We start from the raw sequence: 26,964 nt of genomic DNA, 5'->3' as shown, positions 1-26,964 counted from the left end.
GGGAAATCAGGGTCTGGTGCCAAAACAGGCAGAGCCAAGATCTGGCAGAGCTGGGAGAGCCCAAATCCCTGCCCTGAACCAGGGGAGAGCCCTGGCTGCTCCTCTTTAACAGCCACAGCCATGCACACACCAAGCACACACACCAGGATCCTCCCAGGGATCCCTCAGAGCTGCCCATCCCCACAAGGCTCCACAAAATCACCTCTGGTGACGGGTGAGACAAGGAGGAAAGAAAAAGGCAGAACAGAAGAGCTTGCTGGGAGTTTTCTCAGATCTGCACAGCTTGTTTTCCACAGTGGACAGGAACTGGAGGCTCAGGGACACAGCTCCAGCCTTGCTCACTCTACTTGTGCTGCAGCCACAGGGCAGCCCCCTGACCTCCCCCTTACAACAAACTCCACAAACTGATCTGCAACAATTCCTCTGCCCCTCCTCTCCCCATCTGCAAGGTCTAAGGAATGGATGAAAATTTAAATTAAAACTGCAAAGGTGTCCCTGCACTGATCACAGCACAAGCAGCTGGATCTAACAACCCTAAAAACCAAAACCATCTCAAAGGGGGAGGAAGATCCCCAGGAAACTCAATGCTTAAAAAAAGCATGGGGGTGCAGGGAGGATACTTTTTGTGTGCTAGTGTGAAATCAAAAGCTCTTTATCCTACCTGGTCCCACAAGGCTGCAGCCACTTGGTCTATTACAGCTCCCAGTTCTCTGTACTCCCCAGAGTATCTGATATAAGCCCAGGTACAGAGTGTGATAAGTGTTAAGCCCAGAATCATGTTGCACAGGCTGGCTATGATGTCCAAGCCAATGAAGCCGGTGACGCCGGCCAGGACGTAGGTGATGAAGATGACGACGAAGAGCGTGGCCGGGGTGCGGGCGGCGTGGAAGATGTTCTTGCTGTCGTTGTGCTTGATGTACTGGATGTAGAGCTCGTCGATCTCGGCCTCCAGCTGCTGCAGGTAGCGCCGGCTGAACTCCTCCCCTCCCATCTTCTTCACGCCCCGGAAAAGCCGCACCGCCTCCTCCTTCAGCTCCGCGTGCTTGGCCTGCAGGTCGCTGGGAGCCAGGAAGGGCTTGTCCCCTCCGCACACCTGCGTGGGGAACACGGGCACAGCACTGCTGGGGTGGCTCTGCTGGCACGGGGAGATCATCCCTGAGATATCACTGCTGATACAGGGAAATCACTGCTGGCACGGGGAAATCATCCCTGAGATAGCACTGCTGATATGGGGAAATCATCCCTGAGATATCACTGCTGATACAGGGAAATCATCCCTGAGATGGCACTGCTGATACAGGGAAATCATCCCTGAGATATCACTGCTGATACAGGGAAATCATCCCTGAGATATCACTGCTGATACAGGGAAATCATCCCTGAGATGGCACTGCTGATACAGGGAAATCACTCCTGACATGGGGAAATCATTCCTGAGATGGCACTGCTGATACAGGGAAATCACTGCTGGCACGGGGAAATCATCCCTGAGATGGCACTGCTGATACAGGGCAATCATCCCTGAGATATCACTGCTGATACAGGGAAATCATCCCTGAGATGGCACTGCTGATACAGGGAAATCACTGCTGGCACGGGGAAATCATCCCTGAGATGGCACTGCTGGCACAGGGAAATCACTTCTGAAATGTCACTCCTGACATAGGGAAATCACCCCTGGAATGGAACTGCTGACACATGGAAATCACTCCTGACACAGTGAAATCACTCCTGACACAGGGCAATCACTCCTGAAATGCCACTCCTGAAACATCACTCCTGACATGGTCAAACCACTCCTGAAATCACCTCTGAAATGTCACTCCTGAAATAGTGAAATCATCCCTGAAATGTCACTCCTAACAGAGGGAAATCTGAAATTAGGGTTAGGGGTCAGGGGTTGGGAAGGAATTCCTGGCTCTGAGGGTGGGCAGGCCCTGGCACAGGGTGCCCAGAGCAGCTGTGGCTGCCCCTGGATCCCTGGAAATGTCCAAGGCCAGGTTGGTCTTTGGGTCTTGGAGCCACCTGGGATGGTGGAAGGTGTCCCTGCCATGGCAGGGGTGGGACTGGATGGGCTTTAAGATCCTTTCCAACCCAAACCCTTCTGGGATTCCGTGAATCCATGACAGGAGAGCCAAGAGACAAGAAGGGTCAGGAAGGGACACACTCAGCACCACCCACCTCTTCCATCCTCTTGCTGTAGGTGTCCTTGGCAGTGGCAACTGCTGCTAAATTGTTGGCTTCTGCTGTGGCCTGTAAGGGCAAAAGGGGCACAAAATGTAGGTGCAGGACAGGGTTAAGCTGTGCAAGTGCAGGGACATGGACACAGCCAGGACATGTGTGTGGCACCCAGAATCAGCCAAAGGGCCCTCCCAGCCTCCAACCTGATCCCAGATAAGCTCATCCCGTATTTACACATCCAAAAGCCTGCATGAAGAGAGGATTCGTCCCCTCCAAGCCAGAGCTATGAGAACTTTGGCTTCAGCTGTGGGAACCAGCAAGGGACGAGATAAAAGGCTCAGCCACAAGTAAACAGCTCCAGCTGCAACCCCCGGCTGGCTCTGGCAGCCACTTCCCATGTGTCACCTCCCTGTGTGGCCCCAAGGATGTCATTCACCTGCAGGGAATCATTCCAGCTGAGCTGGCTGGTGCTGTGTGCAGCCAGCAATTCCCCACAGTCCATCCCAGGTGTGATTCCTCAGCCATGTCAGGCTCCTGATGCCAAACTCTTCCCAAAGTGCTGTTCCTTGGGGGGTTACACTGAGGCATTTGGAATCAAGTCCCAGCAGTCCCACTGTGCTGGACACCTCTGCCAATTCCTGGGCATTAATGGCAATTCCAGTGCAGGAATTCCCACAGCTCCCACTCACACATACCTGCAGCATGGACTTGGGGTGTGGCAGCTCCTCCCCTTGGTAGATCTTTATGTAGGCCTGGAAAAGAGCAGGGAAAAGGGAATCATGTGGAATGCAGCACACAGGAGCAACACCAACCACCCCCACCCAGCTCCAGACAGGATTTAGAAGAGGAGAATCTTCCAGCACAAGATGGCTTTGGTCAGAAAATGCCACTCCCTGGGTGGCCTGGGTCAGTCACTGGAGGCTCTCCCTCCTCCACTCACTCCCAGTATCCCTCCCAAAGGATCTGCACCTACCTCTGTCCTTTTCCTGGAGGAGAAGGAGCCAAGGTAGCCCTGGAGAGTAGGTGGTGAGAATTACTCACCAATGTCTCGCATGGAAATGTCCCAGTAGCCATGACAACAAAAATAAGCTTTTTCCAAAGGCAATTGGAATACAGCCCTCAGCTTATCCCCCTCTAGCCCTCAATTCTCCAGGAAAGGAAAACAGCTCCTCCCACTTTCTGGGCTCACTGTGTGGTCAAATACATGACCATGAGGAGTTTGCCCTCTGCTCAGTGAGTCAGGACTGTCAGTGCTGCCCTGCCTGCTGCTGCTTTCCCCTTCAGCTACAGCAAAATTCCACAGAGGAATAAATCGACTTTCTCTTAAATAAATACCTTAAAATACTCCACAAGGCCACGACAGGTTATATGGTTTCCATTGATCTCCTTAACGTCCAGGTTCTCGGGACTAAGAAGCCAAGGAATCAAAATCTTCAAGTTCTTTATGAACTCATCGTCTATTTCTGGAAAAAAGAAGAAAAAAGAGGCATCACAGAGTCCCAGAATAGTTTGGGTTGGAAGGGACATTAAAGACCACCATGTTCCATGGAAGATTCTTCCCCCAGAGGGTGGAAGGAACAGCCTCCACAGGGAATGGTCACAACCCCAAGGCTGCCCAGAGCTCCAGGAGGATTTGGACAAAGCTCTCAGGGATGCACAGGTTGGGATTTCTGGTGCTTCCATTAACTTCAACTATATAGGACTGAAGGCAGAAAAATCCAGTGCAACAGCCAGGAATTTGGAAGGTATGGAAAGCAGGAAGATCCCCCACATTTCTTCCATCAGAGCACAAAAAGCTGAGTACAGCTCTGAGGCAACAAGAAATTTGTGAAAATTGTGTCAAGAAGCTGCTGACAGCTCCTGTCTGCACACAGCACTTGTTCCATACTCCTCAGCACCAGAGATTAAGGGGGAGCTCCAGGGACCAGCTCAGTTTCCAGCAGCACATCTCCCTCCTGCTGCCTCGCTGTCCCTCCTGCTTTGCACAGTTTGCCAGGAGAGCAAGTCTGAGCCAGACAAAACCAGGGGAAAACTCACATCTTTGCCTGCTAATTTATTTTAAGTAGCTAATGGTCCACTTGATTACTAAGATTGCAGCAGCCTGGAACCAGCCACGCTGGTGAGGAGTTCACAACAAACACCTAAAAATATCCCCTGCACGTGGCTCCTTTTGGGGTGGAGAATCTCACCACAGCTCTTTTCTCCTTCTCCCTTCTTTTAACCTGCTGAACCAAGCCTGCCCTGTAGGGAAACCACTGATCAGATAAAGTCAGGCAGATTAAATAATCCCTGGAAAGCTTTTCAAAGGGAAATAATGTTCTGAGAGCTTGTGGAACCAGCCTTCCACCCACCACAAGCACCAGCCTTGCAACAACCAGGCTCTGCCTGTGCAGGTGAGGCACAGGAATTTATGGAGGTTTAACACCACATCCATAAACATCCAGTCTCATCCCTGCCCTTCCCAGTTTTCCTGTCACTGGATATTGCCAGTAGCTCTCAGGCCTTGTCCCCTTTTCTCCCTCCACATTTGTCTGCTGCACTGGGAAGAAGCAGATGGGGGTGTGAACAGCACAGGGAGGAGGATCCAACTGCTCTCCCGGATGTTTTTTCATGGAAAATACTTATGGGAGTTTCAGGGACAAGCAGGACAGCCTGCCAGGGTTTCTAAGGAATCGGGGTAGAAACCAGAGCTTTGCCTTTGTACCTTTCAGCTTTCCATCAAAGTTGGGGTTGGTGGCGACTTTGAGGCCGGGGTGAGGTAAGAGGAAGCAGGAGATTTTGGTGAAGCAGGAATGGATGTGCTTCCTGACATTCTGCAGCTCCTCGTGCTGATTGCCTGACACCTGTGGAGACAATGAAGCACAGAATATCCCGAGTTGGAAGTGCCCACAAGGATCAGAGTTCAGCTCCTGGCCCTGCCCAGACCCCCCAACAATCCCACCCTGGGCATCCCTGGCAGCTCCTGGAGCTCTGGCAGCCTCAGGAATGTCACCATCCATTCCCTGGGGAGCCTGGGCTGTGCCAGCACCCTCTGGGGGAAGAACCTTTCCCTGAGATCCAACCCAAACATCCCCTGGCACAGCCCCAGCCCTTCCCTCAGGTTCTGCCAGTGGCCACCAGAGAGAAGAACTCCGTGCTGCCCATAGTTTGGGGTCAGGGAGTTTCCTTCTGATAGGAATACTGGAATAAAGCTGGCAGGAGAACAGGATACTCCACACTGTGGGTGCTTACAGTGGGGGAAAGGAGAAGATTCCATAGGCATGAGGACAAAGAGAAGGAACTGGAGTATCTCTGACCACATGCTCTGGACCATGTTATTATCATTTGGAAAATGCACATGTCCATGGATGACTGGAATACAAAAACATTTGGGATTTCCCACTAGGGCCTTGCTTGTCTCACATATAATTAGGTCTCTCCACTACCAGGTCATCCATGCATTTCCTGACTGATCCCAAGCAGCCCTTGCCCATCATTTTTATTGTACAACTCCCTCATTACTAAAGCATCATTCCCAGTCTCTTGGGAATCAGCTAACTCCCATTGCTTTTGACTCTCCCAGAGAGTCCCAGGGAGCTGGGCTTGGGCAGAAGCCTGAACATGGCAAGGAAATTCACCCTCCCCAAATGCCTCCTCTGTGATTTTAAAGCACTGAGTGTGACCATAAGCTCACACCTGACCTCCAGTGCTGAGGCCACCCAGATGGACAGGAAAATCATGGAATCACAGAGTGGACTGGGGTGGAAAGGACCTTAAAGATAATCCCTGCCATGGGCAGGGACACTTCCACTATCCCAAGAACCAAGAGCAGGCAAAGCATACCTTCAGCCTCTTCTCCAAAAATCTTGCACCACCATCAGATCCATAGGAGAATTCATAAGGGAAGCTCCAGTCACGGACAAGGAAAATAAGGGACTGCAAAACACACAACAGTGGGGTCAGGGACCTGCTGCTCAGAGCCCACAGCAGGGGCTGAGCACCCTCTGCACCCTCACCCTCACTTCACACCACACCAAAACCTGGCCCTGAGTCTTTTCCCAGCTCCAGCAGCATCTCCCACCTTTCCTGGTGGAAAAAAAAGAGGTCCCAGTGTGCAGGGACTGAGATCACTCCAGTGTCCCACCCCCCAGACTGCTGCACCAGTTTGAGTCCCTGGCTGGGAGAACAACATCAATCATCTAAACTGCCCAAGAAAAGGGATTGTTGCTAACCAGGACAAAAGGCAGCAAGCTCCCTAATTCCAGCCACATTTAGTTCCACCCTATGGGAATTCTACAGGCTCATTTTTTCAGCCTTTTTCACTGGGCAGCCTTCCAGACAGACTTTTAATGAGAAACAGATGCAGAGGGATGAGGGTGAATAAGAAATCATTGGCTTTTGTAATCTTTATTGAGGCATTCAAAGTTCCTGGGCAATAAATAAATAAATACCAGAACGGTCAACTTTGAATCTTTAAAAAAAAAAAAAAAAAAGGTTTTCAGAAAAAAATCAGATCTCCACTGCCTCATCTGTACAACATCCCATGTTGGAAATAAAGGGTTTGGAGGGGGAAGTCCTGAATGCCAAAGCCCAGGAGAGCCTGGCAGAGGTGCCAGGGTTCCTCTCAGGAACACGGATAAGCAGGTCAGCAAGTGGAACCCATTTCATTGGAATTTCCCTAAAATTTATCTGTGTTTAGAAAAAAAATCTAATGGAGGGAGGGGAAATATTCCTGCTATTTCTCTTCCATAAAACATCAGAAAAAAAGTTTAAAAAAAGGAGAGAACAGTGAGTTGTCCTTTTTGAATTGCAGGAGAAGCCACAGTGACTGCACCCAGTGAGCTGGTTCAGGACATGCTGTTCTCAACCACCATGAGATGCTTAAGAGACATGCCCATGTTTAGGACTTTTCCACAAACACATTATGCACGCCTTGAATTGAGAATTATTCTTTTTTTTTCTGAAGTAAAATTATTCCAGACAGGCTGTGTTTACCACTGCCTTTGTGTAGGCCCCATGTTCAGGGCCAGCCTCTGGCAGGGACTCCTCAGTACAAGGAGAGGAAGGAGACACAGGGAAATGTCAATTTTCCACTGCCAAGTCTCACTTCCCTTCCAGCAGGATCAATGGCACTGCAGTTTATTCACCATCACACCTGGAGAAACCCAGGATCCCAGGATGGTTTGGGCTGGAAGGGACCTCAAATCCCATCCAGTGCCAGCCCTGCCATGGGCAGGGACTTTTCCACCATCCCAGGGTGCTCCTAACCCTGTCCAACCTGGCCCTGGACACTCCCAGGGATCCAGGGGCAGCCGCAGCTTCTGTGGGAAAACTCTGCCAGGGCCTCCCCACCCTCACTTTTCCTGCTTTCTGATCAACACTCTCACATTTAAAACATGTTCTGCAGGAAGCAGCCCACGCTGGATGCAGACAGGAGATCACTTCTCACCTGGCCATAGCACCACTGACCCCTCTGCCACATTTGTCACACCCACAAAGGTTCCCAGCATCGTTTGATAATTTCCCCCTGATCATGAATGAAGATGACATTGAATCAGGGAGAGCCTGGGGGGATCCCAAGGAAACACTTCTGAGGGATGATGATTCCCTACAATTAGTTACAATTAGTTCAGCGTGCTCTGGCATCTATCAGTTAATGAGTTTTTAATCCATTAACTATGGATTAAACCACACAATGCTGACTTCATTTGCTTTCAATCAGCATCCTGGAGAGATAAGGCTGACAGAAGGCAACGGATCATGGTGAGAGTTACCTTTATCAACCCAGCTCGTGGTCTTTCAAAAACTGATAATGGGATTGTTTGACAAGACTCACCATCCACAAACTGTGACTTGACAGCAATTACAGTGTTTGGAAAAATCAGAGCCTATTATCCAGCCCTAATGATTTAAGCATGTTTAAGTCTCCCCTCACAGCCTCCTTTTCACAGATGGAGTAGGAAGTATCTCAGTTTCACTGGAATACTTGGCTACATTATCCCCACAGTCTTTAAATAAGGAGCAGGAATATTTATTTAATGTCTGGCTTTTTGCTGTACCATGTTACAACGTTCTTCAAACTCTTGCCTATCATATATTTTTACTATATATATTTTTAGTTTTACCATTTATCAGCCACCAGCCCACAGCAGAATCCAATACACCTTAAAAATCTCAATTTGTCCATTTGTTTTAATTTTTAACCTTTTAATTTTATTTCCACTTCCTGACCACAGGCACCTTATAAATCCCTTAGTCCTTCCAGGACAACAATTCTCTTTTGATGTGGGAAAGCAAATGTAAAATAGCTGTAACTCATTCCCAATTACTCTTTGGAGTTTTACAGCATGCTTTGTTCTCTGCTGGTTTTTCCTTTAGGAAGTTCACAAACCCTCACCCAACCTAATCAGAACACTCCTGTGTCTTTAAAAACAGGAACCAACTCACCTACTGTGAGTGCCCAATGCTCTCCCTTTTTTTTTAACACCAGCTTTTCACAGGCTGGGGAGCAGAAGGATGAACAGATGTCCCTAATTTGAAGTTAAAACCCCACTTACACCAAGTTTTCCCACGGTTCTGCTAATCCTTATCCTTTCATTCTGCCAGGAGCAGGGATTCCCAGGGCAGGTGAGTTCAAACCTCTCAGAACAAAGGCTGGGCAGAGTTCCTGACTACAGAGTGACAAACCTGCTGCAAAACCAGCTGCTTTCCAAGCCTGGCAGGACAGGGCAGAGCTCTTGGGAAGGCAAGGGTTGAGAGAGGAAAGAGAGAGGGATGTTGGATGTACTTGGAAGCAAGGAAGCACAAAGCCCTTCCCTGGAGCAGCTGAGCCGATCCCCAGGCACTCCCATCTCCTCTCACGCTGCAAACTGCAGTGACACCTCGTGGTGAAGCCGGCGGGCTCCGGGACAAACGAGCCGGCCAGGATCCTCACACTCACCTGGAAAGGCTTCTGGAATGTCTCCTCCATGGCCAGCCGGCCGTACTCGGTGAAAAGCTGGAAGGAGAAGCAAAGGACAAGGCAGTGAGTTTGTCACTGCAGGCACTGTGGGACACAGGGCCACCAGCACTGAGCTCTGCTCCCTGGGACAGGGACAGGACCCAGGGAAAGGCTGGAGCTGAGCCAGGGATTTCAGGAAATGCTCTTCTCCCAGAGGTGCTGGGCACTGCCCAGGCTACCCAGGGAATGGGCACGGCCCCGAGGCTGCCAGAGCTCCAGGAGCCTTTGGACAGCACTGCCAGGGATGCCCAGGGTGGGATTGCTGGGGGGTCTGTGCAGAGCCAGGAGCTGGATCAATGATCCCTGTGGGTCCCTGGAGGGAATCCTCTGATCCTCTGGAGCAGTAAGGGATATTTATGAGTGGGGACTACCAGCACCACGTGCAGAGCTGGACACAAAGTGGCTCTGGGCACCCAGCTCACATCCCAGAGGCACAGGGAGCTGTTGTGGAACCATCACCCTGCTGAGCTCTCATGTGAGAGATCCCAGCCTGGAGCTTTTGGATGCCAAATCTGTGGAAAATGGCTCAGATCAGCTGCTTGCTGCTGGTTTCGAACCAACCACAAACTTCTCGTGCTCCAGGGGGCCGCTGGAGCCCTGCTCCCTCTAAACACTCCAGAAAGGAACGGAAATGAACTCAGAAATAAGTACTTTCCCTGCAAACCCCTGCTGTGCAAAGACTCCAAAATCAGCCTAGCAGCAAGATTTGAAGACTCTCCAGTCTCTCTGCACTCTAATTTCTAACTGAAGGCACAATAATGTGTTTCACAGATGCCTAAAAATGGGTCAACTTGTTAAACAGTCATGGCTTAAAATCCAAACTGAAAGATCAGAGCTACACTGAATAGATTCAGTGTTAAAGAAGTGTTATTGTTAATAATATTTATGGACTGAGATAATTCAGAAGTATTCAAATGCTGATTTTTTCAGCTGGACTTTTGCTTTTCTTTCCTTTCCTTAAGCTCCTGGAAAAAACTACCTAATTAATCAATCAATCAATCAACTGAACAGAAGAGAAAGCAGGACGTAATTCCAGGAAATAGGCAGGACAGCTGTGTCACAAAAATCCCATTAGCTGCTTGTCTCCAACAGTCAGGGCTGGAATCACCCTTAGAGGGTCACCTGTACTGAGCCAACACCAGATGGCAACATCCAGGCTGATAATTCACAATCACAGAACAAAATCCCAGGATGGTTTGGGTTGGGAGGGAGCTGAAATCCCACGCAGTTCCCAACCCCTGCCATGGGCAGGGACACCTTCCACTACCCAAGGTTGCTTCAACCCTCGTCCAAGCTGGCCTTGGACACTTCCAGGGATGAGGCAGCCACAGCTTCTCTGGGAAACCTGTGCCAGGGCCTCAGAGGCAGACATTCCTTCCCAACATTCCATCTAACCCTGCCCTCCAGGAGTGGGAGCCATTCCCTGTGGTCCTGTCACTTCAGTCCCTTTTAAATAGCCACAATTAGGTTACCCCAAAGCTTCTCTTACCTGCAAGTGCTGCAGATCATCCTCCTGCACATTCTGGGACAAGTTATAAACCTGCATTTAAATAAAAAAAACAACTTCAGATCACTCAGAACAGCCTGTCCTTGGAGCTAACACGTGGTTGGTGTGGCTAAAGCCCACGACATTGCCATGGGGACACGGGCAAGGTCCCAGGTGGTGCTGGCACAAGTGGTAGGAAGGGAAGCCCTGACAGGCTCTGTAGCTCCTGGGGCTGAACTCCTCCAGCCCAGAGGTTTCTTACCTGGATGGAGCTGATCATGGTGCTGAGGGCAAACACGGTGGCCGAGTCCCTGAGGGTGGACTGGCTGTCAAAGGTGCCCTGCGTGTCCATCAGCAGCACGGCGACCTGCGGGGCACAAAGCTCCTGTCAGCACCCCCAGCAGCAGCACCCTCACGTGCCACGGGGGCAATGGCAGCTGGCTCACTGTGCTGGGGTCTCACTGCTTCTGCCTCAGCCTCTGCACTGGTGGGGGACAAAGGAAAAGCTCATCCCCAGCCACTCCTGACAGCAGGGTGACTCCGGCAGGCAGCAAAATGAACACTGTGCAAGGCAGTGAGGGAACTGCTCTGCTCCTCAGACACCTGCTGTCAGTGCAGAGGAGGCTGTGCCTGAGTCTGCACCAGAAACCAAACACAAATTGCACCTTCTGAACCCAAACACACTCAGTCAGCGTTAGGAATCACACCCTGAATGCCTCAGTGTCACTCGGGTGCCATGCTCTGTGTTGAAGTGCAGATAAATACAAATATTCTTGGCTATCAGCTGAATTTGCAGGATGCTCCAAATCCACTGAGACAACTCTGAATGAAGAAACTCCACTTTAGAACTCCTGCTCTAGGAAAGAGAAGGAGTTTGCAAGGACATGAGATTCAAGATTTCTGGGAATAGTACAGAGATAAACTCTGGGATGCCCAGAATTGAAGGACACTTAGAGAACTGTATCAGGGACACTTGGACATCACATCACCTCACTTTGTTAAACCTGTCTTCAGCATGTGTTTTTCACAGAGGTGTGTACAACTTCCCAGTGGTCTGTGACAGTCTTCTACAGACTGTCAATTCCACATCATTTCCATAAATGCCTCCCATGCAAAACCATCACATTCCACCCCTCATCTCTGTGAAATACACATGTCAAAAATTATTATCAAAATTATATTCTTAAAAAAAATATTTTTGCATCACTTCCTTCACTTACTAAAATAAAGACATGGAATTGAAAACCTCCCCTAAACTTGCACAACCACCTAAGACAAGGCAGGAGAGTCTCAAAAGCTGGAAAATGAGGAAAATGAGCTGGCAGCAGCAGACACACACACGCACCTTGGTGCCATCAGGCTTGTCCACCAGGAACACCTCGCTCCATATCTGAATCCCGGTGGTCTCCCGCTCGGAGCCGCCCCTCCAGGAGAAACCGGTCAGGGGCTCGTTGTAATCCCCAACCCAGTCCACTGCCTCCTGCAGAGAGGAACAGAAGGAGTTGCTGGAGGTGTCAAAAAGGGTAAGAGGTTAAGAACCCCATAAGGGAGGATTTTCCTTCCTTTTACTGTCAAGGCACCTCAAATCCTGGGGTCAGTTTTGGGCTCCTCACAACAAAGACATGGAGGGGCTGGAGCGTGTCCAGGGAAGGGAGTGGAGCTGGGGAGGGTCTGGAGCACCAGGAGAGGCTGACGGAGCTGGAAAGGGGCTCAACCTGGAGAAAAGGAGGTTCAGGGGGGACCTTGTGGCTCTGCACAGCTCCTGACAGGAGGGGACCACCAGGTGAGAATCGGGCTCTGCTCTCAGGGGAAAAGCAGCAGGAAAAGAGGAAACAATCTGAAGTTACACCAGGGAAGGTTTGGGTTGGATATTAGGGAAATATTTTTCACTTGAAGGTTGGTCACACATGGGAACAGGCTACCCTGGGTAGTGGTGGAATCCCCATCCATGGAAGTGTTCAAAAGACATAGATAAAACACCTGAGGATATGGTTCAGTAGTGAATAAGGTGATGCTGGGTTAGCAGCTGGATTCAATGATCTTACAGGGATTTTCCAGCCTAAATGATTCTGTGATTCAGGGCAGCAGATGCGAACATTCCAGCTCCAAAGCCAAGAGTCCACGAGAAACCTCTGCCTGGGGAAGGATCTGCTCTGCTTTATTTTGTGAAGCCCACACTCATGAGAGCCTTGAGCATTCCTAAAGCACCAAATCCTGCCCAGCTCATCCCTGAGCAGCACATGGGAGCAACGAGGAACAGCAGCCCTGGGAAGGGCCCCCTGAGCTGCAGCCTTACCTTGTTGTACATGTACCGCAGCATGAAGTCCATCAGGAATGATTTTCCTTTCCTAAAAGCTCCAGCCACGGACACAGCCACCACCTCCTTATCTCTGACAGCCTCGGAGAGGAGGATGCGGTTCAGGGCGGCTTCGTCCAGCTCGAAGGAGTGGTCATCTTTGACAATGAGGACCTGCACTGGCCCTGCCTTCCTCACTGATTCCTCCTCCTCGGAGCTCCACTCGTAAGTCTTGTCTGCAAAACTACCTGTGAGAACAGGGAAATGGAGAGGGGTTTGGTGCCTTCCTCTGCACAGCGAGGAGTCAGCGACAGCGGGGCTGGACAGGGTGCTGAGAGATCCAAAAACTCAAATATCCATCCCAAAACAGCATCATCCAGAGCAGATCTGCTGCACCTGGCCTCAGACATCCCAGTGGAGACTCCATGCTTCTTTGGGGTCATCTGACCTCATGCTCCACACAGGCAGAGCGTTCCCTGCTGGAATCTTCCTTGGCAAAACACATCCGTTAGGTTTTATCCTGCATGGAAAACACATCCCTGCAACTTCCTACATAAACAGTGCCTGCCATAACACCTCCCTTGGTCCTTTCCCAGCTGGAAAAGGGAAGTCCAAGCCTTCTCATCATCCCTTCTACCTCAGTATCTAGGGATCTGCTCTCCTCTGGACACTCCCCACCAGGTCCTTCCTGAATGCTGACTCAAAACCAGAAGCAGCTCTCCAGCTGAGGTGTCCAAGGGTCTCACAGCTCTATCAAAGGATGCTGCCTTTGTGTATCCCGTGCCATTGCTGCTCCTGTAGCAACACATTCCTGCTCCATCTGCAGCCTGAGCTGATGCTCCAAGTGCAATCTGCTGTTCCTGCCATCAGCATCCCCTCAGGACACTCCCAGCAGGAATCAGGCCATGCAGACACAAGCCCATCCTGATAAAAGCCACTTCGCTGCTCCCAAGTGGGAAGCACACACAAAGCACAAGCACTGCCTACTTTCCCACTTGGAAATGGCAAAGATCCCTGTGGAGCTGCTGCCTGGGCTGTGGAGGGATCACACAGGAGGGTCTCACAGGAGCCAGATGCATTTTAAGACCTGCAGCCCTGGGATTTGCAAAGAGCAGGCTGGCTCCAGTAATTTTCCTTTGCTGGTCTTTCCAAACTTTCCAGCACAGGGAAGAGATGCTGAAGGTGATTAATGTGCCAGTCAGCTCACCTACAGCCACGTGAAACATCCCTGCCAGCAGGCCAAGGAGCGCGAGATGGAAAGTTCCCCCCACATTCCAACAAAAACTTCCCAGTTTGCTGGCTCAGGCTGTAACTTTCCCAAGTTCTGCCTCAAGTTAAACCTCCCCAGTCTCTGTTTCAGCCCCTGACCTTGGGGACCCAGTTTTGAGCTGTTTCAAAGCACAAGGACTGTGTGTGCACACACTAAAAGAGAAGTTTTAAATATCAAGAGGAATAGGATTTGCCCATTCTGGGCCTCTCTATAAAGAAGCCTCCAGCAGTAACTCCATATTTTAAATAACAGCAGCACTTTTGTGATTTCCTAAGATCCTGCAAGGAAGTACCAGGATCATTAGGCCTGGTTGCCAGGGGATTTCTGGTGGCTCTTGGACATATACTATGAGCTTTCTTTGCTCACAGCTGAAAGACAAAGATCTTTTCTTTCCATTGCTTGGAGGTTTTTAAACTAAACAAAAGTCCCAAATGGTGTGAAAAGCAGATTCTCCACCAGACTGCAGCACTAGAATTCCTCTGAGCACTGTGTCACTGCACAGGGGCCTCCAGGAAAAAAAAAATCCTTCTAATTTCAAATCCATGGAGTCAGGATCCAGGCACACACCAAACACCTTCTCCAGCACTGAGGCATTCCCAGCAGGTAAGGACAGCCAGGTGCCAAAGGGCCACAGGCTCCTGTGCTCTATTTAAGCACTGCCAAGCTGCAAGGGCCATATGAAGGATAGGAAATGCCTCCTCTCTTGTGGTGTTTCCCAAAGCCCTGCTCAACTAAGCCAAGTCCTATTTTTATTTTCTTCTTCCAGCTGCACAGAAAGGACAGTAGAGAGATCCTTGGATAGGATGTGACTCATGGTGGGGGCAGGAAAAGATTTGTAAATCAAATTAAACTTAAATATTTCTGACTCTAACTCAGCCATCAGGGTGCAACAGCTGTGCCACCTTCCCAGACCAGACAAATCCCAGCTCAGGCACAGAGACAGAGGGAAATGGGACCAGCACTTTGGCTGGAGCCCCTCTGCTCTGGTGCCAGGCTAGGAGAGCTGGGGGCATTCACCTGGAGTAAAAAAGCATCCAGGGAGAGCTCAGAGCCCCATGCAGGGCCTAAAGGGGCTCCAGGAGAGCTGGAGAGGGACTGGGGACAAGGGATGGAGGGACAGGGCACAGGGAATGGCTTCAAACTAAAAGAGGAGAGATTTAATTAGATTTTAGGAAGGGATTGCTCCCTGGGAGGGTGGGCAGGCCCTGGCACAGGGTGCCCAGAGCAGCTGTGGCTGCCCCTGGATCCCTGGCAGTGCCCAAGGCCAGTTGGACACTGGGGCTTGGAGCAGCCTGGGGCAGTGGAAGGTGTCCCTGCCCATGGCAAGGGTGGCAGTGGATGAACTTTGAGGTCCCTTCCAACCCAAACCATCCTGGGATTCCATGATTTATGTGTTTACTCATGCTGCACTAGCAGTGGGTACCAAGATGGGCACAAATCCTTGGATGCCCCTGGCCCAGAGACCTGAATGGACCTCCCAGTCCTGGGCAAGGATCCAAGCACCAGGGCAGGGGGTTGAGGAGAGTCCCCTGCCATCCCCTGCCACAGGGACACCTGGTGCCAGATTCCCTCTCCTGGTGCCTGGATGGGATCTTCCATACCTTCTTCTCTCTCTGCTCTTTCCAGCAGCTGAGCCAACAACCAGTGCAGAGGAGAAGGGATTGTTTTGTCCCTTCAAATCATCATAATGTGAAGGAGAGTAATTTTTTTAAGCAGACGTGAACAGATTTTGGGAGAATGTCTCCAGACACAGAAGTGGCCATGGTCTCCTAGGGGACATCCTTGTTTCCATCACCTGAACACCAGGAAAACCAGGCTGTTTGCACAACACAAAGCATTATGAGCAGGATATATTGATTCCCCAGTTCCTTGGAGACAACAGGAGAGATTATATTAAGCAGGTCTCTGAACTAATTTCATCCCTATCTCTGCTTCTTTCACATAGGCCATCTGCAGAGAAAACTGCAGACTATCTTTTTCATATTTATATTCATATTTCCATGTGATGAAACTCCCAGGTTCTGTTTATTAGATTATCTGCCCCACTGCAGAGCCAGGGATTATTTTATAAAATGGCTGCAGACTCCTGGAAGTCAATGATTTTAACTGGTCTTCCTGGCCATAAATGAGTTATTTGCCTTGAAGGAAGCTGTACCTGGCAGTGGCAGAAACTCATCCAGCCAAAAAGGAAAGGAAGGAGAGCTCAGCTTTCCTAAACACACTCTTGTTTTCACTCCTTTTCTGAGCTGACTCCTCCTTTCTCTCGGCTCTGCAATTGCGTCAATCCTCCAGCTGCTCATTCAGAAATTCACAGGACCCGGCCCCTTTTCCCCATTTCATAACAGCTCATTCCCATGGCTCTGGAGCGGGGTGGAAGCCACGTCTCTGTTCCATATGGCCACTGCAAGTGGGAAGGGGAAGGAGAGCAGGATTTGCCTTTGTACTTGCTGGGCTGTCAGACAGCATAAAAAAAGCAAAGAATTCTTTAACTGGTCTAAGACTTGCTTTGGACTAAATTAATTAAACTGAAACAGCATATTTCACATTGTGCCTGTGTGTAGACTGACAGACACGTCTAATGTAATTTACTTAATTTATTCTTCTCTAGGAGTTAATTACATGCCACTAACTATGCAATGTTTGGTGAGTGCTTGCTGAAGCCTGTTCTCCCTTAGCCATGGAAGAACAGGTCACAGAAATGCTGACTGCTTCCCAGAATGCCACAAAGGAATCAGCCTTGCCCTCATGTGAGCCTGCACAATAAATACATTTCATTCCAGAGAATGAAACACAGCCACGTCCCATCATCTGTGCAAACACTGCCTGACCAGAGCCTGAGGAAGCCAGTTTGCCAGCCCTGCTCTCAGGCTCTCCTGGATCCCAGGATTCTCAGCTATCCTGTGGAAAGCAGGGGCTGCAGCCTGGGCTCCAATTCTCCCACTGAAATCACAATCCCAGAACAGTTTGTGTTAGAAGGGACCTTAAAAATCATCTTGTTCCACCCCCTGCCATGGGCAGGGACAGCTTCCACTATCCCAGGTGGCTCCAAGCCCTGTCCAGCCTGGCCTGGGACACTTCCAGGGATCCAGAGGCAGCCACGGCTTCTCTGGGCACCCTGTGCCAGGGCCTCACCACCCTCCCAGGGAAGAGTTTTTTCCTCAGATCTAATTTCATCTCAACTCTCCTTTTTTAGTTTAAATCAATTTCCCCTTGTCCTATCACTATCTGCCCATGTACAAAGTCACACTCCTTTTTTATAAGCCACTTCCAAGTACTGGAAGGCCACGGTGAGGTCTCCCTGGAGCTTTCTCTTCTCTAGGCAAAACAACCCCAGCTCAGATGTCACACACACAAAAAACACCAATGTCAGGCAGTGCTGCCATTCTGAGGGCATTCAAACCAAGTTACTGCATGGAAAACAAATACCAAGGAGAGAAAATTGAGGTTTGATGGGAAGCTTGAACTTACTTGTTCCTTTGAACAGAGTATCCTGTATCCACCCTGTCAGGCTGCTTATCAGCAGCTCTCAGGGGATCAGTTTGACCAGCAGTGATATCTGTGTGGGTCCTTTCTGGAGTTTCCATCCCAGACTATCACACTGCCACCAACAGCACGGCGAGCCAAGCCCTGAACAGAGCCTGCAGTCAGCCTCCATCCCTCTGGATGCTCTCCAGAGAGCTGCAGTTTGCAGGCAGCTTATCTGCCCTCCACAACAGCTCTGGGGAACACAGCCACCCCTCCCCGAGCATCTCCCCTGCACTGGGCACGTTCAGCCTGGCTGCTGCTGGCACACGAGCTCTGCTCTCTGTGGCTGTGCTGAACTCCCTGTGCCACAGGGCAAGCAGCGATGATCAGCGGGGCTCTGAGGAGGCTGGGAGGGGCGGGGAGCTCCGAGCATGCACCAGGAATCCTCTCCTCCCCTCCACGACAGGCTGGCGCAGAGCTCGGCACCTGATCCAGCCAACCAGGGAAAAATGGGGAATAAAGCGTGGAAGCAATGCGTGTGCACTGGAGAGTCAGAGCAGGGTGGTGCCCAGCAATAACCCGCGCTGCTTCTGCACAAAGGATGCACCCAAAGAGCTGAGCCTGGCCACTGAGAGCTGCTAAATTCAGCGTGGGCTGCCAGAAGGTGTCTAGACAGAGGTGGTCCTGGGAGAAAGGGCCTTGCAGAGGGTGGAGCAGGGAACCTGGCTGGGCAAAGCCCTGTCTTCCAGCCACCCCTGCTCGGCAGTCCTGCCTGCACCGCACCCACCAAAGGTTCCTGGCCAGCAATCCTCCCAAGCTGGGTTTAACCACACACACACACATTCACCACCTCGCTGTGTCACAGAATCCCAAAATCGTTTGGGTTGGAAGGGATCTTAATGCCCAGCCAGTTTCAACACTTACACAAATAACACCTTCCACTATCCCAGGCTGTTCCAAGCCCCATCCAAGCTGGCCTTGGGCACTTTCAGGGATCCAGGGGCAGCCACAGCTTCTCTGGGCACTCTGTGCCAGGGCCTCTCCTCCCTCACAGGGAAGAACTTTTTCTAAATATCCCATCTAACGCTGCCCTCTGGCAGTGGGAAGCCATTCCCCTTATCCTGGTACTATGTGGTTTGTAAATAAGTCTCTCTCCATGCATCTCCTGTACCCGAGGCACAGATGATCTCACAGACACACAACCTTCCCTCTAACTCTGCTCACACCTCTGCTGGGATTTTTGACATGTGCACAGAACCAGAGGACCCCAGATCCAAGCAGGGGAAACACCAAATGCTGCCCCATGCACTAACCAGAACCACTGGGACCTGGTAAATGCCACCTGTACCTCTGTCAGGCTCTCTTGCTATGCTATCCCCTTCTACCCAGGGCTGCTGATCTGGGAAATGCAGCAAGAAAGGGGAAGGCAGAGCCAGAATTTATAGTGCCCAAATAGGAAATCATCTGCACCTCCTCAGACTGGATGTAATCACAGCTGCCATGAATCTGTGGAAATGATGGATCAATGACAATCCCTGGAGCTGCAGGGTGTCAGAAACGGGTGAAGAAAACTCTTGTGGAGAAAGGAGCCCTGTCATTCAGCAATCAAGAATGGCAGAGAAATAGCAATGGACTGTTCAGGGACGTGGTGGAGTCACCACTCTGGAGGTGCTTAAGGGAAGACTGGATGTGGCACTCAGTGCCATGGTCTGGTTAACGAGGTGGTATTTGGGACTTGATGATCTCAGAGGTCTTTTGCAACCTACATGGCATTGGGATCCCAAGCTGGCCTCTCCAAAGTCAGGGCAAATTCCTACAGCTGAGCTGCACAGCTGTGTTAACACCTCTGCCAATGCAATCTGCACTCCCACGTTCTCCTGGCAGGAGCCCTGCTCTGCAGCCTGGGATGGTTGGAGCAGGGAGCTGAGCAGGGTGGCTGCTGCTGCCAGGCTTCATCCTCACCCTCTGCTTTTTTTGGAGCAGTGGAGATGTGGAGTGCACCTTCCTCCTGCCAGCCCTGAGTCACCCAGCTGGCAGCAGCACAGCGTCAGCTCCGCGTGGCCAGCTCAGCCCCTTCTCCCTTTGGCAGAGGGAACAAGGGGATGAATGATTCTGCTGATAGCAGGAGTGGTTTGGGGCCTTCCCACGTGAACCACTGCTGACAAGAGCAAGAGGCTGGATGATAACTGGCCCCCAAACCTGCCTGTTACAACATCTCAAATGCCAAAGTACAATGTGAAATTTTTAATTACAACACCTACTACATGAAGCTCCAGTGCTTAGCTGGCTCTGAAGCAAGAGCAGCTCCTACTCCTGTCAAATTCCCAGGCTGAGCTTTGGAGACACAGGCAGGCAACTACCTGGGGAACGAAACAAATCAGAGGTTTTTTGTAGAATTTTTTCAGGAAGTTTGAGGTCAGGTTAGACAGTTATGTGGCTGTGCCCATGACAGCTCAGGTAGCAGGAATGGCTGAGTCAAAGGCAAGGTCGACACCTCCCACAGGCAAAACACTGTTGGAACAGCACCAGCAAAAAACCATTATCTGTTTGTCACGTGCAAACCCTGGGACTGCTCCCTTTCCCACATTTAAGCCTATTCCCATATTTCCCATAAATATTTCCCATATTTAAGCCCACATTCTCCAGGGTAACACAGAATCCCAGAATGGTTTGTTGGAAGGGAACCTAAAGAACATCTCATTCCACACCCTGTCAAGGGCAGGGACACTTTCACTGTCCCAGGTTGCTCCAAGCCCCACCCAGCCTGGCCTTGGACACTTCCAGGGATACATCTCCAGAACTCCCTCTTCCCTCCCAGCACACATTTTCTGCATGGTCCTTCATCTGCTCTATTTGTCAACAACAGCCTCCCTTCATCTCCACCACCAGTACTGGATTTCGTTTTTTCTGATATTATTTTTACCCTTTTGTTGCTAAAATTGCCTGAAAAGTTTGGTAAACATGCCTTGAAATCTTAGGATAGAACATGAAAGGTAATTACAACTCTGCATAAAATGCTTATGCATTTTATAGAGTATATAAAGTGCTTTAAATGTGCTTTATGGGCTTGGCAGAACTCAGCCCCTTCTCCAGAGCCTCCACCCCATTTGGGAGATCTGTGTTCAGTTATTTTCCTGCTGTAACACTTCACTTCTCCTGAACTGATGGCAAATGGGAGTGTTTCTGGCAGGAGCAGAGGAGCTGGGGGCTCTCTAGAGTGAAGTGACTTTCAGAAGTGATCCATGGGACACTTTGTGCCTCACAGAGCATGACAATACCTGCCCCAGCCTCCTTCCCCCGCTGGAGAAGGTTCCAGTCAGCGATCCAGGGGAGCTGATACAAAGCCTGCTGCCTCTGAACATCACCCAGGCCCTAAACAACATTTTAGCGTGCTGTTTGTCACCCATGGGCTTAGCAGGGAAAATGCAGCAAGACACAGCCAACGCCACATGCTGCTTCCCACTTCCATGAATCAGGGAGGCAGCCAAGGCCAGAGCCACTCATGGCATGGACATGACATGAGGCAGGACAAGGGCACCGTGTCACCACTCCCAGGCAAGCTCAGGCCATCCTGGTTTTCCCCCAAAAAGAGCAAGTCAGGCTGCTCTTGCTCCTGCTCATCTGCTGGGTCCCAGCTATTCCAATTCCCTGTACAATGCTGCTGCCTGCACAACAACCAGGGGAGGACGACTTTGGATGAGGACCTGGAGGGACAGGACACAGGGAATGGCTTCCCACTGCCAAAGGGCAGGGTTAGATGAGATATTAGGAAAAAATTCTTCCCTGTGAGGGTGGATAGGCCCTGGCACAGGTTGCCCAGAGAAGCTGGAAGTGTTCCAGGCCAGGTTGGATGGGACTTGGAGCAACCTGATCTACTGGAAAAAGTCCCTGCCCATTCCACGATTCCATAATCACATTCAGCTTGAAATGTTGACTTGTCTCTTCTTTCAAGTCCCAGCACTTCATTTTCTTTTCTCTTTCACAAGCCAGTCATTTGGTTGTGAATATTTCTGGCTTTTTGTGTCAAGGCCCCTCTCTCTGAAACATCTCAGCTTTCACTTGTCAGGTTCCCAGCATTCAGAGTCACAAAGAAATGCCAGGAAGTGGAAACTGAAAATCCATCATAAAAGGGCAGAAATCAAACAACAAACACAAAGGATGTTAACGTGGTTAAAATGAAAAACAACCTACCAATATCCTAGTTTTCTTCTCAGTTTAACCCATTGTGTGCAGTCTAAGATGTGGTAGTGATGATCCCTGGCTTGTGCTGGAGAGGAGTCCCTTCCCCTCAAAACAATTCCTTGGCTTTTCCTGGCTCCCTTTAGGAGCTCTCCTAAATCCCCTATCCAGCTTAAAAACCCTCACCAAGAAGTATCTATAACCTCTGTAATCCCTTTTATGGTTTTAAAACTGAATTCTTGATAGATGGACCATTCCAATTTCAACACAAAATTGGCCATGATGGGAAACATGAGATTTCACACGATTTGTTCCAGTCTGTGCTGTTTAAAGGAGTGACTGGGAGCAGGGATCTCACTGGATCAGAGGGACCAGGCTGCTGAACATCTGCAACTGCCAAGCACAAAGAATTTCAGACAAAAAACAGTGTAATCTATTACAAACCTCCATGAGCTGGCTGGACTTCACCGTGCCAAGCAGAACTTGGACTAACAATCCTTATTTTGGGCAAAGCAGGATCCACTACTCACAGCAAGAAATTATTTAGGATTTTTTTTTTTCATCTGGAGCTGCCTCAACCATTCAACTGGCAGCAGTTGTGAGGTCTATGCACAGCTTGGCACGTTCAGGGAGGGCCTTAAATGAGGCATAACCTGATGCTGACCTTTAGCCCAAGGCTAAATCCTACTTTGGATGCATCACACACCCCTAGAGAGCTCCCGGGGATGTGACAGCGACCCAGCTATGACCAGGGGCAATCCCACACACTCATCCTAATTTGCTCTGTGAGCTTTAAAAAAGCAAATGATTTTTATGAAACAAAAGAGGGTTACACTAAGCAGCTGCCTCTTTCCAGGCCTGAGTAACTAGGGCAAAGTTTGATCCGTTTCAAAATAGCGTTAGTATTTTTAATGACCCATATGCCCATTTTTAGAACAAAGCAAGGACTTTCTCCTTTCTGCCTTAGTTTCAGGAAAAGCCCAAGCCTTCTCCTTTGCCAGCTGAAAAATGTAGCAGTGGCATAGTCACCCCATGGACTGATGTCACCACACAATGCTGCAGTCACTGGATGTAAACACAGCTTTCAAGGCAATGAGGTTTTGTTGTATAAATAGAATAAATAAATTTATAAAAAGGCAGCTTTTTCTTTTTCTTTCCTAGTAAAAAAAATTGAAGCATTTCACTCTCTTAATTTCTGACTCACAATGTCAACCAGCCTGGCATAAAGCCAGGAAATCCTCTAGGAATAGGTGAATGTCTATGGGATACAGGGAATGATTTTGAGCTGTGGATGGGTGGCAGCAGTAGGCAGCTGATCCCACAGAGATCCACTTGGATCCATGGACGCTTCCAGATTCTCGCAGAGTAGCTCAGGTAGAGTTCATCCCATCAGTGACACATCACATTTCCCAGGAGCAGGGCCCAGCAGCACAGGCTGAGAAATGTGCCTAAATCCCTTGCTGGATGCAGGCTGTACTTCCCAGGATGATGCTTTCTCCACTTCCATCCGGCATCATTTGCATTCCCTCCTCCTGCTCTCAGGATGTGCAGGGAAGGCACCAGCGTGTGGACGCGTGTGCCATTCCCAGCACGCACGGAGTCAGGGCTGCCACGTCTGTCACACGCTCCGCGAGACAAAGCTGAGAATGGCACCACATTCCCTGGCAAGTTTTCCCTCCGGTTTACCCAAGGATCTGAGGACCTTCATGAAGTCACAGCTAAACAAGGCACCGATCAAATGAGCTTTGCCCATTTTGTCCCCCCCTCTATCCCAAAAAGCCCATCGCCAGCTCAGCCACTCCGTTATCCCAATACTTCCTCCAGCATGCCTCCGACCTGTTAATCATTGCCATGGGAAATCCAAAGCTCATCTACACAAATTAGAATGTAATTTGTGTATCTAAACATCACAGCTCAGCTCACCCGCTCTGCCTGAGGAGCCGGGATACCGCCGGCACCCGTGAGTGAGCTCACATGGAATTACGACTCCGGAGGAAATGGCAAATTACTCTCCTCGAATAACGGGAACTGGCTGGATAAAATCTGATTTCCTACGGAACAGCGTGTCAGTGGGAGTGGGTGAAGCGATACATCACAGGCAGGCTGAAGGTGGAGGAGCCCCCTCGCTGGGTGCAGCCCACCTGTGGGACCAGCCTGGGCTCCAGGGGGAAGCAGCAGCTGCAGGAGGATCCAGGCGCCTCCGGAGGGAACCGAAGCTTTGCAGGAAGACACCACAGAACTTCCTCCTCCCGTCCCCCCGCTCCGCTCCCTGGCACTGCTGCCCCGGCTCCCCCGGGATCAGGGGGGCTCTGAGGGGATGGGTTTAAAATGGGCCCTGTCTGGAGGGTGACTCGACAACTAAATCCTACAGCTTCCAGAAACGGGGGAAACCCTCTGGAGGAGTGACAACAGGGTGGCCTTGTGGTTCTGCCTGAGGAAAGGGGGGGTGAGCGGGATCCCTGCTCCCGGATGACGTGGGGTGGTGGCTGAGGCGGCATCCCCCCCATGAGGGGCTGAGGGGACAGCAGGGCCGGGGTAAGGGGTGTCAGGGCAAGCCGGAGGAGAGACGCGGCAGCCCAAAGGCTCCCCAGGGAGCTGCCGGGGCTGTGTGGCCCCAGGTGTGTCAGGGGGTCCCGCTGCAGCCAAGCCGAGGGCGGTGACCAGCCCAAGCCGGGGACACCTCGCCTCAGGAGGCCCCGGAACGAGGGGCGCTCCATCCCGCACCCCCGGTCCCCCTCACGCTGGCGGGGCGGGACGGGCGGACCCCAGGGCCCTCAGGGATAGCGCGGGGGTGTCCCAGACACAGCCGTGTGTCCCCTCGGCACCGGGCAGCCCCCCGCCCCGCCCGGGCCAGCCGAGCCCCCCGCCCGCGTCCTCCCGCCGCAGCCCCGCCCCGGCGCGGCCCGCGGCCGCCTCAGGCCCGGCATTGTCCGCGCTCCCCCCGCTCCCCCCCGGTTCTGCCGCCGCCTCCCTACCCCAGCTGCTCCTGTCCCGGCGGTTCCGGGCCATGGCGGCGGCTGCGGGAGGCTCCGTGCGCGCTCCGAGCCGCGCTGCGTCTGGCGGGGCTGCGGCGGCGGCGCGGGGCGGGCGGGGGAGCCGGCAGCGGCAGCAGCATCCCCGCCCGCCGCTCGGCGCGGCACCGCGGCACGGCCCGGCACGGCCCGGCCCGCCGGGGCACCCGCCCACGGCACCCGCGGGGCCGGCCCCGGCACCGCTGCTCGGGGTGCGCGCAGCCGGGGGGGCCCCGCGGGCGGGGCGAGCGGCACCCCCGTGGGTGCTGAACACCCACCCGCGGGGCTATTGCCGGGCGGCTCAGCACGGACGGGAGGATGCGACACCCAGGTTAGCCCTGCCAGGGCACTGGGATCGTGGGGGGCATCCGGCGGGGTATGGATGGGGGGGCTCAGCAGACAGGCTGCTCCAACATCCAGGTTATTCCTGCCAGAGCAGTGGGATCGTTGGGGCACCCACAGATGGAGTATCCAAACCTGGGGGCACTGGATACACTTGGAGGCACCTACACGCTGGAGACATCCACCCCAGGGCAAGGTACCTGGCTCCTCTGGGGCACTGAGCACCCCGGTGGGCACCCACCCACAAGGGGCCACGGCTGGGGGGGGACCCGGCACAACCAGGACGTGTGGTGAGTGCACGGGAACACTTGGGCTGCAAAATCACCGCAGGGATCCTGCCCTGGGCTGGGGTCAGCCGGGCCCTGCTGCCCCAGTTCTGCCTGCGCAGGCAGCACCTGCAGGCAGCAGGAGACACTCACTGTGCACATGCAGATGTGGCACAAAGGACGCAGCACAAGGGCCACACTTGGACACCTCTGGGGAGGATTTAAGTGCAGCACAGTTGATAATGTGGAATCCCAGAATGGTCTGGGTTGGAAGGGGCCCTGAAGCTCACTTCATTTCACCCTCTGTCATGGGCAGGGGTCCTTTTCCTTTCCTTTTTCCTATCCCAGGGTGCTCCAAGCCCTGTCCAACCTGGCCTTGGACACTTCCAGGGATCCAGGGGCAGCCACAGCTTCTCTGGGCACCCTGGGCCAGGGCCTCCCCATTCTCACAGCCAGGAATTCCTTCCCAATATCCCATCTAACCGAGATGAAGCCATTCCCTGGGTCCTGTCCCTCCATCCCTTGTCCCCAGGCCCTCTCCAGCTCTCCTGGAGCCCCTTCAGGCCCTGCAAGGGGCTCTGAGCTCTCCCTGGAGCCTTCTCCTCTCTAGGTGAGCACCCACAGCTCTCCCAGCCTGGCTCCAGAGCAGAGGGGCTCCAGCCCTCAGAGCATTTCCGTGGCCTCCTCTGGACTTGCTCCAGCAGCTCCACATCCTTCTCATGTTCCCAGAGCTGGAGGCAGCACTGCAGGTGGGGTCTGTCACAAAAGCAGAGTAGAGGGGAGTAATCCCCTCCCTCAACCTCCTGCCCACCCTGCTGGGCATGCAGCCCATGCTGTGTTTGGCTTTCTGGGCTCCCTCTTGCCCACTCCCACCCACTCCATGTGGACCAGCATGGGAGTGCACACACTTGACCTCAGCTACTGTTTGCCCACACCTGTGATGCCAACAAGCGGCTGGAATCAGCCTGACTCTGGAGCCACAGCCCAGTGCTCTTTGGAAGACATGTGGGACAGCACTCAAAGATCAGCTGATGAAACTGTGGAAATGGGGTAGTCACCAGAGGGACAAAATCTGGCAGGGACAAAAATCACCAGAGGGTCAAAAATCTGGATGGGGAGGGAACTGAGCCCCAGATTGTATCTGCAAGAGGAAATTTTGGGCAAGTGCTGATCATTTCTGCACTCTGGCCCACAGCAGTCAGGGAAAGCCAGTGGCCATCCAGCTTTGTTGGAGTCACAGGAGCCAGCAAGATCTACTCTTCACTCCTGACAGCGGGAAGAACAGTCAAAAACGAACCAAATTTCAGTTCCAGGCGTCTGATGTGTACCAAAGCCATGTGCTGTTGTGTTCCCATTGATATGCTGATACTTCATTCCCGAGTGCCTCCTCCAACACTCTGTGACTGCCTCCCTTGGCCTCTTCCCTGTGTTTACAGCATCAGAAGGAAACATGTAATTTTGGCTCTCTCACGTGGCAGACAGCTGAATC

General features: G+C 51.8%; 1 protein-coding gene across 2 annotated transcripts in view; it reads right to left on the bottom strand.

Annotated features, from left to right (window-relative positions):
* The window catches only part of ATL1 (atlastin GTPase 1), a 30,304-nt gene extending 5,334 nt beyond the window's left edge, over positions 1-24,970 (bottom strand). For both annotated transcript variants that reach the window (XM_053945008.1, XM_053945010.1), the window contains exons 1-12: positions 24,832-24,970; positions 12,943-13,190; positions 11,992-12,126; positions 10,909-11,013; positions 10,650-10,700; positions 9,101-9,157; positions 6,004-6,096; positions 4,886-5,024; positions 3,517-3,644; positions 2,877-2,933; positions 2,182-2,253; positions 662-1,093 (exon numbers count right to left, since the gene is read on the bottom strand). In XM_053945008.1, the coding sequence (XP_053800983.1) occupies positions 662-1,093; positions 2,182-2,253; positions 2,877-2,933; positions 3,517-3,644; positions 4,886-5,024; positions 6,004-6,096; positions 9,101-9,157; positions 10,650-10,700; positions 10,909-11,013; positions 11,992-12,126; positions 12,943-13,190; positions 24,832-24,865 (1,551 nt within the window). In that variant the 5' untranslated portion in view covers positions 24,866-24,970. The remainder of the gene's footprint in view (positions 1-661; positions 1,094-2,181; positions 2,254-2,876; positions 2,934-3,516; positions 3,645-4,885; positions 5,025-6,003; positions 6,097-9,100; positions 9,158-10,649; positions 10,701-10,908; positions 11,014-11,991; positions 12,127-12,942; positions 13,191-24,831) is intronic.
* Between the last annotated feature and the right edge of the window lie 1,994 nt (positions 24,971-26,964).

Source organism: Vidua chalybeata, chromosome 6 (genome assembly GCF_026979565.1).
Source record: "Vidua chalybeata isolate OUT-0048 chromosome 6, bVidCha1 merged haplotype, whole genome shotgun sequence".
Taxonomy (NCBI): domain Eukaryota; kingdom Metazoa; phylum Chordata; class Aves; order Passeriformes; family Viduidae; genus Vidua; species Vidua chalybeata.
This window is presented reverse-complemented; position numbering and strand designations above follow the sequence as displayed.